This window comes from Salvelinus alpinus, chromosome 14 (assembly GCF_045679555.1).
Source record: "Salvelinus alpinus chromosome 14, SLU_Salpinus.1, whole genome shotgun sequence".
Classification (NCBI taxonomy): Eukaryota; Metazoa; Chordata; class Actinopteri; order Salmoniformes; family Salmonidae; genus Salvelinus; species Salvelinus alpinus.
In genome coordinates this window covers 21,628,878-21,643,814 of record NC_092099.1, presented here as the reverse complement: position 1 = coordinate 21,643,814, position 14,937 = coordinate 21,628,878, and the positions used below count along the sequence as shown (strand labels likewise).

General features: G+C 44.9%; 1 protein-coding gene across 2 annotated transcripts in view; it reads left to right on the top strand.

The window, feature by feature from the left end:
• The first annotated feature begins 12,832 nt into the window (after nt 1-12,832).
• Nucleotides 12,833-14,937, top strand: part of LOC139538595 (insulin-like growth factor-binding protein 2-B) — a 31,469-nt gene continuing 29,364 nt past the window's right edge. For both annotated transcript variants that reach the window (XM_071340796.1, XM_071340795.1), the window contains exon 1: nt 12,833-13,241. In XM_071340796.1, coding sequence (XP_071196897.1) covers nt 12,884-13,241 — 358 coding nt within the window. In that variant the 5' untranslated portion in view covers nt 12,833-12,883. The remainder of the gene's footprint in view (nt 13,242-14,937) is intronic.

Genomic DNA, 14,937 nt, shown 5'->3' with positions numbered 1-14,937 from the left:
ATTGGGTTCAGGTCTGGAGACTGGCTAGGCCACTCCAGGACCTTGAGATGCTTCTTACGGAGCCACTCCTTAGTTACCATGGTTGTGTGTTTCAGGTCGTTGTCATGCTGGAAGACCCAGCCACGACCCATCTTCAATGCTCTTACTGAGGGAAGGAGGTTGTTGGCCAAGATCTCGCGATACATGGCCCCATCCATCCTCCCCTCAATACGGTGCAGTCGTCCTGTCCCCTTTGCAGAAAAGCATCCCCAAAGAATGATGTTTCCACCTCCGTGCTTCACGGTTGGGATGGTGTTCTTGGGGTTGTACTCATCCTTCTTCTTCCTCCAAACACGGCGAGTGGAGTTTAGACCAAAAAGCTCTATTTTTGTCTCATCAGACCACATGACCTTCTCCCATTCTTCCTCTGGATCATCCAGATGGTCATTGGCAAACTTCAGATGGGCCTGGACATGCGCTGGCTTGAGCAGGGGGACCTTATGTGCGCTGCAGGATTTTAATCCATGACGGCGTAGTGTGTTACTAATGGTTTTCTTTGAGACTGTGGTCCCAGCTCTCTTCAGTTCATTGACCAGGTCCTGCCGTGTAGTTCTGGGCTGATCCCTCACCTTCCTCATGATCATTGATGCCCCACGAGGTGAGATCTTGCATGGAGCCCCAGACCGAGGGTGATTGACCGTCATCTTGAACTTCTTCCATTTTCTAATAATTGCGCCAACAGTTGTTGCCTTCTCACCAAGCTGCTTGCCTATTGTCCTGTAGCACATCCCAGCCTTGTGCAGGTCTACAATTTTATCCCTGATGTCCTTACACAGCTCTCTGGTCTTGGCCATTGTGGAGAGGTTGGAGTCTGTTTGATTGAGTGTGTGGACAGGTGTCTTTTATACAGGTAACGAGTTCAAACAGGTGCAGTTAATACAGGTAATGAGTGGAGAACAGGAGGGCGTCTTAAAGAAAAACTAACAGGTCTGTGAGAGCCGGAATTCTTACTGGTTGGTAGGTTTTCAAATACTTATGTCATGCAATAAAATGCTAATTAATTACTTAAAAATCATACAATGTGATATTCGGGATTTTTGTTTTAGATTCCGTCTCTCACAGTTTAAGTGTACCTATGATAAAAATTACAGACCTCTACATGCTTTGTAAGTAGGAAAACCTGCAAAATCGGCAGTGTATCAAATACTTGTTCTCCCCACTGTATCTGCAGTATTGGATGAGGTTAAATACGGTGTGTAGACAGTTTAATTCAATTTACCGCTATGACCGCCACCATCATTGCATTACCTTTTTATTGGATTGTCTACTATGAGATATATATTTCATGCACACACAGCATTAGGCAAGCTGTTTCTCGGCACACATACCACACTGACAGATATGGATAAAGTTCTATTACGCACCCAAGAGTTTCTCAATCCTGATACTGGAAGGTACCAAATGCAACCCAATCCTACAATCAAGCAAAGAGTTTACTTGTAATTAAGAAGCCTTTTGGTAATCTCTCTGTAGTCAATATGCTCCAGAGAAGCCTTTAAAAAAAGGTTTATAACTTAACCGTCTCATTTATTTTTAAACTCTCAATAATATATATTTTTTCATCCTATGACTTTTTAACTACTTGTTAAAAATTCTCATGTCCTACAATTAAGACAACACTCAGTCGTTGTTTTTGATCAACTACTATAGCCAAAGGAGCAGTCCTGCTATGTGAAATAGCCACCTTTACTCATGAGCCTATGTTTATGTCCATGCCTGTCTTGTCTCTTTCTTTACCTTCTAAAACACTGAAAACCGACGTAGAGCTGTGTAAACAGAAAAGCTTTTAGATGTTCTGCAGACTGTGACACTCGCCTCTCAACATGTTGACAGGGCCCAGAGCTAGTGCAATAGGAGTGACTTGTAGCTATCACACCCCTATGGCATTGCTTAGTGACAGCATGTTTAAGCCTATGGTTGCCAGAGTGAGGGAGAGATATTTATGGCTTGGCAGCCATTAGCACAATAATATAGTACCCTCTGTATGTAATGTATGTCAATGTTATTCTTAAGTCCCAAAAGGTAATGTGATCTGTTCCATAAACTATGAAGGATATGAATTAAATTACAATTTGAAGTGTCCAAACAAGTTTGAAAAAGGCACTGTTTAGGGTTGTATGGCTGTGCCAGTAGTTGTTTCCTAGGAGAGAGTGGTTGAACTTTTCGAAGTCTCTCTTGTTCTAAAAACATCTCGGGTATCAGGACAATTTTTCTGGAATGCAGCACTCTGGGAATGTTCCCGAGATGGATTGAAGATTGGCAAGAGGCCTGGATTGCAGATCACAACTGTCAGAATGTTCTGATGAGCATCCAGCCCTACCACGGTAAGGCATAGACACACACGGAGGCTAAAACACACAATCACACACATACTTACTTACTTTTTTTTCTTTTTTTTAGCCTAATGGCCACTATTCCTCATGAAGCCTTTAGACTTGGAGGCCCCCACTTTCTTTACAATTGAACAAGCAATTAAAGCAAAGCTGGAAAATTTCACCCTCAAACCTTTCATCTCATCAGTCAAATGTTTTGTTTTGGGTGTTAGCTTTTGTCAAAACAGCGCCCTTCTCTTCACTCTGCTCCTTTCAATTAAACTCAAGAATGAGCAATGGAAAATTTGAACACCATTGTGCGGTGTTTCATTTGCCTCGACTAGACGACCACTTGACAGATGAATCTTTCAGGAGTCCTGTGAAAATACCTTTCAGCACCCCCGTCATGTACTTTTTCCCTAAGTGCAAAATGTAATGATTCAATGATTTCGCTAATGCACATCCATCTCGAGCTGCTAAGCAACATACACATAATATAATAATAATCAATTAGCTACTTGTGAAATGTGCAGGAATGGTCATATGAAAACATTTCCATTTCACTTAGTTGTCTACATAATATCGTTAGTGTCAGGGCAAACATACAGATGGCACAGGGTCCGCACTGAAAATACTTGTTTGTGAAAGTGAAAAACTGTGTTGTTTGGACAGTGTGTCTTATTGGTGTAATGGAAAATGTTGCCTCAGATAGGTGCTGCTAGACTGGAAAGCAGAAACCATGGATAACCTGTACACCTGCCTCAAGAGAGAGAGTGCCTCATTCCAGGACCATGTCCAACACTGCAAACACTCCTTCAATATGTACGCTCTTCAGTCAGTCTTGTGTGCCCTGACCATGAAACGCCAGGATGAATCAACAGCTTGGGGCAGCTGTGGGTTCTCCTCTCTGAGGTTACAGAGGTGCCTGTGGTGGTAGTCAGTGGCTACAGAGGCTCAGACACAAAACACTGCATCACGTGGCCTCTCTCTTTCGTCGAACATCTGGGCGCCTTGAAAGAGACCTTTGGCGAGAAAGTGATAGTCCCTCTCTGCAAAAACATGTACGTCATTGACGAAGACGAGCGCACTGCCACTTCTGATTGGAATGTCCCTTTGACCTCTGACTCTTAAGGCCCACCCCCTACGTCTCTGACCAAGGTGGCCAATTAGCTCTTTGTTCTCCGATGCAGATGGGCTTTGATGTTTGTCCCTGGTCCAATCAAGGCAGAGAAGTTCAGTCTACTGACCAATGCTGATGGGGCTGAGTGGTTCGTCAAGATTCAATGGCTTGTACTGGATATCCTCTATAAGAGCTCTAGGGCTGCCCGACTTGCCTACCAGTGGGATAGCAGGGTGCAGTGGGTTGAAGGCTATCCAGATATCCCCAGAGGTCTACCGGCGAGAGATGAGAAGGGAATGATGAGCATATCCTGGTTGTGAGGAGAAGGGAGGGAATGGCTAGAGAGGCCCAAGCCAGACTGAGGAAGTCTAGGAGGGAGCTTATGGCTTTGGCCGGGAAAGAGCAGTGGGTGCTAGCTCTGGAGGTGAGGTTACAGAAGGCCACCTACAGGATCCAGGACCTGCAGGCCAAGCTCTGACAGGAGAGGCTGATGTTAGAACATGAGGCCCAGCAGGAGGTCAGTGAGGTGGGGGCGAGGAAGGCAGAGGAGCTGGGCCACAACCGGAGTCTGGAGCTTGAGAGGAGGTTGAGGATGGAGAGGTACCATGGGAGGAAATTGCTGGGAGACCTGCTGATGGAGCTTGAGATTCACCCAGTTCTCATACGCTACGCTGATATGGTGAGCGGAGAAGTGAGACAGATTATTCACATTTTATCTAGCTAGTATCAAATAAAATACAATTGTATTTGTCACATGCGCCGAAACGGTGACTTTACCGTGAAGTGCTTACTTACGAGCCCTTTCCCAACAATGCAGAGCTAAAAGGAAAGAAAGAAAAAAAGGAAATAGTTATACAATAAAATAACAATAAGAAGGCTATATACAGTATATGGTATCCATACAAGAATAGCCTCAGAGTCATAATCAGGTGTCAACCTCTCAGGGAGTTGTCAGCCTCATGCTGTCCTAATATGGACACTGTAAGCTTAAGAATCTGTCAGTGTTCTATTTTACTATGTTCCATGACTTTGAGGTGAGGGATCGGTGAAGACAGCAGGAGGAGACTCTACGGGCCATAGATGGCAGTAAGGGCTGCAGGTTCCTCCCTGAGGGTGCCCTTTCCAGCCTGCTAGCCTCAGCCTCTCCATCCAGTGCATCCATCTCCTCTAACCTGTTCTCCCTCAGATAGACATACAGCAAGAGGCTTTCATCTTGGAGTACCAGTTCAGGTCCGTCCCCTGCTCAGGCTCCCTGGTTGGACGGAGTCCTTTATCCCTGGGCCTCCAGATTGATACCCAACCCAACAAATGGATTGTCGCCTGGGGGATGCCTGATGAATCCTGTACAAAGCTCCAGCCTCACATAAGGCCCATATTTGATTTAGTTTCTAAAGCTTGTCTTTTTTTTAATTCCACCTAATTTAGTCAATGATGAACACACACACACACATATACTGTATATGCATGTACGAGTGCATGTTGTGTTTTTTCCCGGTACAACATTTTTACGACTGAGACATTCTCTGAATATTTAACTACAGTAGTGATGGTCCTTAACCCAATTTGGTCAAAAACACAATAAAAGAAAACAATGAATGTCCCATTAGAGCACAAACACACTTTTGTGTCCTCCCCTTATGGAAAAAACTCATGATTTCATATTTGAAATTTCACATGTGAAATCATTTGAAAACATGTTTTTGGTGAAAAGCATGAGGTGGCGCACGCCTAAAAAGTTAGTGGAGGTGCTGACTAATGGTGAGTAAACTGTAGGCTATAAAAATAGAGTCGCACACTCCAAGCTCCCAGTAATTTATTGGGTAAAACACCAAAGTTTCAGCATCCCTGTACCTTCTTCTGTACTTGTCCCGCAGGATCCACGTCACCCCTTCGACTGTGCTTCGAGTGGATTCTGGTGGGCAGACCGAAGGGGTGACGTGGATCCTGCGGGACAAGGAATCTGGGGCTCAGGTTGTAAATAAACATGCGGCGCTCAGTTCCCGATTGCCTCCGTATCTGTTAAGATGCACTGAGGAGGCACTTCGGACAGTGTGTACAGCCTGGGCTGCTGTGCTCCGAAATAAGTAATAGACGCAGGCAGTCTGGAGAGCCACTACTCGTGCTAGCTAATGATATTGAGAGCCTCTCTCGGCGGGCATATGCTCACATGCCCCCCTCCGTGCAGAGCGAGCTAGCACGGGACCAGTTCATCCAGGCGCTCTCTCTTACGGAGCTGCGCATACAGACCCAGCTGGCTCATCCTGAGTCATTGGAGATGGCTTTGGAGAGGGAGCTCATTTGGGCTGGGGCTTCAGCTGGGGCTTCGGTGGGGGTGCAGAGAGACAGACCCACTGTGCGGGATGGGGGACAGAGCAGCCCAGAGCTGGAAAGCCTTCATGGGTGACTGAAATGACTGAACTTATTCGTGCTGTGTCTCTACAGGTGGCACGAAACACATGCCCTAGTCCCAGGGTCTGCTGGGGGTGTGGCCAGTCAGGCCATCTGCGCCGGGATTTCCCCATGTCCCCAAGAGCTCAGGGAAATGGCTCAGGGTCCGCATAGATGGGGCAGTGCAGACCCCTGGCTCTCTTTCCCAACCACCACCAACTTCAGGAGGAACCCACCGACACGCACGGGGGAGCAAGGCTCCACGTCCCCCAGAAGCAGACGAGGGCAAGCGGAGGGAGCCTGTTGTTGTGGTGGGCTGGACCTGTGTTGTTTTTTTTTGTCATGTTCCAGTCACTGTGGAGGGGGTGCCCTGCTCTGCACTGGTGGACACTGGGTCCACAGTAACCCTGGTGAGGCCGGATATTGTGCCAGGTTGGACTCAGTTTGAGCCCACAACTGTGCATAGTCACAGGTAAGCTGGCACCCATGAAAGGGAAGGGAATAATGACTCTGACAGTAGGGGGCAGGACTGTGCGTCATCCTGTGTGGGTGGCGGCTGTGCAGGACCCTAGTATCCAGGGGTTGGACTTTCTTAGGAGCACAGGCTGCCAGTTAGACCTAAATGGGGGCACACTGAGCTTCCAAGGAGTGCCGGCAGTCAACATCGCCCCCCCCTAATGTCACATTCACTCAACCAAACAAACCCTTTACTCCAACAGTTAAAGCAGCAGAGACTCATGGCTTTCCCCCCTCCCCCACAACTGTGTGTGACTTTTCCCCAGCTCCTCTGTCACCTACGGCTGTGTGTTACATTCCCCCAGCTACCTCCATGACACATCCCTCCGTGAGCCTAGGCCATGCCCCCTAGATGGGAGAGGAGAGGACACTGTCTGCAGTGAAGGAGATATGAGGGGAGGAACTGTGTTGGTCTTGACCCCAAGCAGCAGGAACGGTTGTGGCAGTTGCTGTTTGAAATCAGAGACCGCTTTGCGCTGAATGAGGAAGAGGTGGGTCAGACTCAGCTGGTGCAGCATGAGATCGACACAGATGAGCCCCTGGGTGTCCCCGCCATATCCCGCTGGCACACCATTAGGTGGCAGACAAGGCTGTGTTGGAGATGCAGCGGGCAAACTTCATCGAGCCCTCAGTTGTCATGGTTCCTAAGAAGGGGTGCAAGCTGAGGTTCTGTGAGGACTACAGGTGGCTGAATGAGGTAACCAGGAAGGACTCATACCTCATACCACGTATTGGTGAGTTGCTGGACGTGGTTAGGGGGTCCTCCTAGTTCTCCTCACTAGACCTCCGCAGTGGCTACTGGCAGATGCCCCTCTCCCCAGAGGCCAGAGCCAAAACTGTGTCCTCCACTAACAGGGGACACTGGCAGATCAAGGTTCTGTGCTTCGGCCTGTGCAACGCTCCAGCTACTTTTGAGCGTTTGATGGACAGGGTGCTGGATGGCATCCCCCGACAGGAGTGTCTGGTATAACTCAACAACATCCTGACCCATGGCAGCTCCTTCCAGTCAGCCCTGGAGGCACTATGGCATGTGCTGGAGAGGGAGGGGTGCTGGAGAGGGTGGCTGCCGCAGGCCTGAAGCTCCATCCTCAAAGTTATGGCCTTGTGGAGCGCTTCAACAAAACGCTTGGACAGCAGCTGGCCATTGTCTCTGCCAAACACCAGCGTGACTGGGACAAGCACCTGCCTATGGTCCTCATGGCATGCCGCTCCGCTGTCCAAGACTCCACCTCCTGCACGCCTGCCCTCCTCATGCTGGGGAGAGAGATCCGCACCCCTGTCATTGAACTTGCCTGTGCATATTGGGGCTTGTCATGCTTAATTAGATGACTCGGGGGTGGAAAGAATGTGGTAATGACAAAACGACCCTGACAGTGAGTACAGACACAGTTGTTGGATATCCACAGGGGCTCCATAGCCTGTACAGGGACTGCTATTGCACTCTGTCTGAGTATATGGAATTACCCCTAGTTGTTTGTTTCCCTGTCTAATGGTCAGGGTAAGCTATTTGGGAGGGTATAAGCTTATTCTATACCTGTGCCTCTACACTGAGGTTATTACTGTAGAACCTCCTGGAAGTCTCTTCTATCATGTGCATTCCTATCTGTTCCTATAAAAGGCCTTTTCACATTGCATTGTTCTTAATGTGCTCTGTTTTTTGTCCTCAGATGGAAGGATTAAATAATATTATTTTGACAAATAAATTCATGCAGAACGCGTTACTGGCATCTCAAGCATATGTAAATTAAGTGAAAGTGCCAATTTTGTGATTGGACAGTGAGAATTCTAGGCATTGTTCTTGTTATACACTGGCTATTTTGGCACCAAGTTTCTGGGGCTAACCGCGAAAAGTTGGTGCTAACCATATCCCTTAACCCAGGGCTAAGGTGGCTCTTAGCCCTGGGCTAAAGTGTAGTGTCAATGCGCCAAAAGAGTAACCACAGCCAAGACAGTATATCCATGGCAGACCTGGGTTCAAATTATGTTTTCTTTTGAAATACTTTACTTGATCGAGCTTGCCTGGCACAGTGGAACCAATGCACGGAATAGTCCCAAAAGTGTAGATCCTGCCCATCTGCGCTCTAGGGAGACTCAATCAAACGCAAGTATTTGAAAGAAAACAAATGCTATTTGAACCCAGGTCTGATCCACAGTGGCCGCTGGGTGTTAGGGTAGGGAACGACAGACATGGTGACAAGAGAATGGATGGACAGACATACATTACCTCACATGCCGGGCCCAGAGGAGGCCTCCCAGGCTGGTGGTCCCATGTCGCGGCACACAGAGGCATGACAGGTAAGGCTATTCTGTAAGCCGGAAATGCCAGTGCTCACTCCAGGTCAGACGCTGGAAGGGTGTTTAAGTGTGGAAAAGTATGTCAACTGGAAAAGGTACACTAGTGTTCTCCCTCTCACCCGGTCGCTCAGTGTGCCATCCTGCAAAAATGTTGTGGCTATCCTCAGTTGTGATCATGATTTAACCATAGAGTCATACCTGTCTACAAAGATACGGTCAATTACTTAATTATAACAAATGGCGTAAACCCAGCCCTCAAATGATTATTTGAACCCTTAAATTATAATGCATCATTGGCTCCCAGCTAGAGTTCTCTTGCTCATGTGAAAGCTAACGTTTACATGGGTAAATTACATATAGTTTCATAGGTGTTTGACAGATTTCATATATATATATCTCATATTATGAATCCCATGGTAGGGTAGTCATCACGTGTAATTAATGGACTATCCAAACTAGCCTTTCAGCTTCCTCCTCTGCCCTCTATGATTCATTCCAGGTAGGCAACCCGCTGACCATATACTGTACAGTATATATACAGTTGAAGTCGGAAGTTTACATACACTTAGGTTGGAGTCATTAAAACTCGTTTTTCAACCACTCCACAAATGTCTTGTTAACAAAGTATAGTTTTGGCTTGTCGGTTAGGACATCTACTTTGTGCATGACACAAGTAATGTTTACAGACAGATTATTTTACTTATAATTCACTGTATCACAATTCCAGTGGGTCAGAAGTTTACATACACTAAGTTGACTGTGCCTTCAAACATCTTGGAAAATTCCAGAAAATGATGTCATGGCTTTAGAAGCTTCTGATAAGCTAATTGACATAATTTGGGTCAATTGGAGGTGTACCTGTGGATGTATTTCAAGGCCTAACTTCAAACTCAGTGTCTCTTTGCTTGACATCATGGGAAAATCTAAATTAAATCAGCCAAGACCTCAGAAAAAAATTGTAGACCTCCACAAGTCTGGTTCGTCCTTGGGAGCAATTTCCAAACGCCTGAAGGTACCACGTTCATCTGTACAAACAATAGTACGCAAGTATAAACACCATGGGACCACACATCCGTCATATCACTCAGGAAGGAGACGCGTTCTGTCTCTTAGAGATGAACATACTTTGGTGCGAAAAGTGCAAATCGATCCCATGACAACAGCAAAGGTCCTTGTGAAGATGCTGGAGGAAACAGGTACAAAAGTATCTATATCCACAGTAAAACAACTGGTGCACTTCACAAAATAGATGGCATCATGAGGAAGGAAAATTACGTGGATATATTGAAGCAACATCTCAAGACACCAGTCAGGAAGTTAAAGCTTGGTCGCAAATGGGTCTTTCAATTGGACAATGACCCCAAGCATACTTCCAAAGTTGTGGCAAAATGACGTAAGTACAACAAAGTCAAGGTATTGGAGTGGCCATCACAAAGCCCTGACCTCAATCCCATAGAAAATTTGTGGGCAGAACCGAAAAAGTGTGTGCGAGCAAGGAGGCCTACAAACCTGACTCAGTTATACCAGCTCTTTCTGGAGGAATGGGCCAAAATTCACCCAACTTATTGTGGGAAGCTTGTGAAAGGCTACCCGAAATGTTTGACCCAAGTTAAACAGTTTAACTTCTTATGGCTGCAGGGGCAGTATTGAGTAGCTTGGATGAAAAGTGCACAGAGGTGCCCATAATAAACTGCCTGCTCCTCAGTCCCAGTTGCTAATATATGCATATTATTATTCATATTGGATAGAAAACACTCTGAAGTTTCTAAAACTGTTTGAATTATGTCTGTGAGTATAACAGAACTCATATGGCAGGCAAAAACCTGAGAAGTTCCACTTCCTGTATGAATTTTTTCTGAGGTGGCAGATTTTCAACCAAGCTCTCATTGAAATTACAGCGAGATATTGATGAGTTTTCACTTCCTACGGCTTCCTCTAGATGTCAACAGTCAATAGAACTTTGTCTGATGACTCTAATGTGAAGGGGCGCCGAAGGAGACAGGAATTAGTCAGGTCTGCCACGAGCTGACCATGCTTTCACATGCGCTTTCACATGCGCGTTCACATGAGGAGGACCTCTGTTCCACCGCTCTTCTGAAGTCAACTAATTCTCCGGTTGGAACGTTATTCAAGATATATGTTGACAACATTCTAAAGATTGATTCAATACATCGTTTGACATGTTTTTACTGACTGTTACGGAACTTTTGGACATTTTGTCACGTTATAGTGGATGCGCTTTGTGACTTTGGAATTGTTTACCAAAAGCGCTAACCAAAGTAGCTAATTGGACATAAATAACGGACATTATCGAACAAATCAAGCATTTATTGTGGACCTGGGATTCCTAGGACTGCATTCTTATGAAGTTCATCAAAGGTAAGGAAACATTTATCATGTATTTTCTGGTTTCTGTTGACCCCAACATGGTGGCTAATTTGGCTATTGTTCTGGAGCTCCGTCTCAGATTATTGCATGCTTTGCTTTTTCCGTAAAGTTTTTTTGAAATCTGACACAGCGGTTGCATTAAGGAGGGGTATATCTATAGTTCCATGTGTATAACTTGTATTATCATCTACATTTATGATGAGTATTTCTGTTGAAACGATGTGGCTATGCAAAATCACTTGATGTTTTTGGAACTAGTGAATGTAACGCGCCAATGTAAACTCTGATTTTTTGTTATACATATGAACTTTATCAAACACAACATGCATGTATTGTGTAACATGAAGTCCTATGAGTGTCATCTGATGAAGATAATCAAAGGTTAGTGATTCATTTTATCTCTATTCCTGCTTTTTCTGACTGCTATCTTTCGCTGGAAAAATGGCTGTGCTTATTGTGGTTTGGTGGTGACCTAACATAATCGTTTGTAGTGCTTTCGCTGAAAAGCATATTTCAAATCAGACACTTTGGTGGGATTAACAACAAGAGTACCTTTAAAATGATATAAGACCCATGTATGTTTGAGGAATTTTAATTATGAGATTTCTGTTGTTTCAATTTGGCGCCCTGCACTTTCACTGGCTGTTGTCATATCGATCCCAGTAGCGGGATGCAGCCATAAGAAGTTTTAAAGGCAATGCTACCACACACTAATTGAGTGTATGTTAACTTCTGGCACACTGGGAATGTGATGAAAGAAATAAAAGCTGGCATAAATCATTCTCTCTACTATTATTCTGACGTTTCACATTCTTAAAATAAAGTGGTGATCCTAACTGACCTAAGACAGGGAATTTTTACTAGGATTAAATATCAGGAATTGTGAAATTCAGAATTTAAATGTACTTGGTTAAGGTGTATGTAATCTTCCGACTTCAACTGTACATGCTATAAAGTAAGAAGGCACCCACTAAGACAAATAAGCTTCATTAATATCTGCTAACGTAGGCCCCTGCAGGATAGGCTCCTACAGTGGCTATGCTATCTTTGGACCCCTTGAGTCAACAAACATTGCTCTCCGCGGTGGCCAAGAGACACAGATACCCTGTATAAGTTTACAGAAGCCTGCTTGCTGGATAAGCACAACAACCACTACTCGCTACCAATAAATCAATGGGACATATGGGGGAGGGAGATCCATTTCGGTCCTTGGGACAGCTTTAATTGAGTGTAAATGGAAATGCGAGAAATGGAGTGGTCATGTCAGACACCCAGCACACGCTGTAATATTCCCTTGGAAAGTTCTGTTTCTCTGCTCTGCTGCTTGTTGTTTAAACATACTCTCATGAAGAGCAAAAATTATCTTGACATTATGGCTGAATCGAATGTATTAATGCTTAGGATCCTTTTTCACTCGGGACAGCAGTGCAGCCTAAGATAATATATGAAATGTTGTAAGTAAAGATAATATCATTTGAAAGCACAAAGCAAGCTCTTGCTATAGTCGAAGCATGGCTATTCAAACATATGCACATATTTATTCAGATATTGACATTTGATCATTTGTTCCTTCAATAATTCGTTATCTATTGCACACTAAGGTTATGCAAGAGACAACTCACTACAAGCTACATGTAGTTAATTATCTGCCTTTTTGACATACAATATCAGAAACATGACAGTTGATAGGACCCTGCAGATTGCACCACTGGGTCTCCCACTTGTTTACTATGCTAACACAGTTGACAGTTCCACTTTTGGACCCAAAGTTTACATCCTTATCTATCCATGTTACTCTTTATTAGACAGTACAGCTAAAGGTAGAATGGTGCTATATTATGGCTGCAGTTTGCTGCTGCTTACATTCCTTGCTCTGCCGGGTCTATTGCTCGGGGACATGGTATTCCATTGTCCGAGCTGTGCTGCGGAGCGCCAAGCTGCATGTCCTAAGCTTGCTACAACCTGTACTGAGATAGTCAGGGAGCCCGGCTGTGGCTGCTGCCCAGTGTGTTCCCGGTTAGAAGGCGAATTCTGTGGCACACCGAGGTGTTCCACAGGGCTGCGTTGTTATCCCACTGCAGATTCAGAATTGCCCTTGGAGCAGCTGGTTCAGGGGTTAGGACGATGCTCACACAAAGTAGACCCGGTACCCAACCTCACTCAAGAGCATCAGGACAAGAGTGGTAAGTAACTAGACTGTCGCTAAGAGAAGGTTATCATTATTGTAGGGTAACAAGTATTCTGTGTTAAACATGTCTTTAATCGGCCACAATATTGAAGTGCGTGGCATCTGCTGAATGTCATAGGCTGGTATACTGGAGATCTATTGCTTCTCTAAATGTTTCCATTAGAAATCAGTACCCCAAGACGTCCCCTTATTAGGTGTAAATGGCAAAACATGTATTTAAAACAATTTTCCCACTTTTTTTAATGCCCAAAGCACAGGTCAAAGATTAATGCTGCTGGCAGTAACTTGGTGCCATCTCACATGCAGCATCCCCTTACATTTACATTACATTTAAGTCATTTAGCAGACGCTCTTATCCAGAGCGACTTACAAATTGGAAAGTTCATACATATTCATCCTGGTCCCCCCGTGGGGAATGAACCCACAACCCTGGCGTTGCAAGCGCCATGCTCTACCAACTGAGCCACACGGGACCCTTCACATCAGATTTCCATTTCATGAGCCAGTCAAGTGTAAAAGAGGCACTATCAGGTGCCAGGTGTCTTGTAAGCTTGAGGCTCTCTAAATTATCTTTAATTAGGTAGCAGGTCATATTCCTACACATAGCTCCCCCCTCCACCCTCCATCCATCTCCCTCCCTCCATCATGTGTTTGTTTGATAACTGTTGCTGTTATTGGCATGACAACACATCTTGCAGCAATGGGAGAAAGCTGTACGAACTCATGTGCTTTCGTACCAAAATACACGCACAAAACCTCAGAGTACATACAGTACACTCTGGATGAACTCATCATTTTCAAGGAATTCTGTGCTTGGGTGGATGTTTGAAGATGTGTCCTCATCTGACTGAGCACACATTGCATAGGCTGGAACTGCATTCAGTCTCTGAAAAACAGTGGGTTCTGACAAAAGGTTTCCCAGATTGGGAAGAGCTAATAGTGACTGTCTTTGCATGATGATTGCAAACAACTCCATGTTTGCAATCAACAGACTATAGGTCTGTTACAACTTTTTAGCCTCTTTATTGTCTCATACTTCCTCTCTTTCTCCTTCTTTATGTGTTGTCTGTGAACAGGGATTGCCCTTGTAGCCCTGCAGGTAATGGTGTACTCAGACTTGGTGTGCTGACACCCCTACAGGTGGTTAATTACTGCATGTCTGTGCTTTTTGTGCGAGAGCGAGAGAGAGAGAGAGATTACAAATATAGGATCTTAATTTGACCAGTTTCTCACAGCAGGAAAATCATGTGAATTATTGTGTGGATTCTAATTAAATCAGACATTATAAAGTGGAAATGACAAACTTTAGAAGCCTTTTAAAACCTCAAAACACTAAAGGTTTGCATTTCTAGCTGTGCAGGACATTTCCTGTAACAATAGGGTGATCACATTAAGATCTAACATCTGTAAAGATAGAGAGGGTGCGCTCTGGGTGGCAACTGCATGTTAGTACCTTTATTGAACTCCATTAGCATTAGATTTAACCTGTTCCGAAAGGAAAAGTTATGTGCCCGGAGAAATGAGAATTCTGAGCCTTTTAGAGGTCAAAATGGTATGGAGACTAGTTGAAAAGGTCAATTTCCAAACGAATCAAATATGTTATGAAGGCAGAGCTCGCAATAGTAGCTGTACACTGTAGCAACTTGTTAGCATTAGTTAGCCAAGTTATGCACATCATAATCTTGTTCACC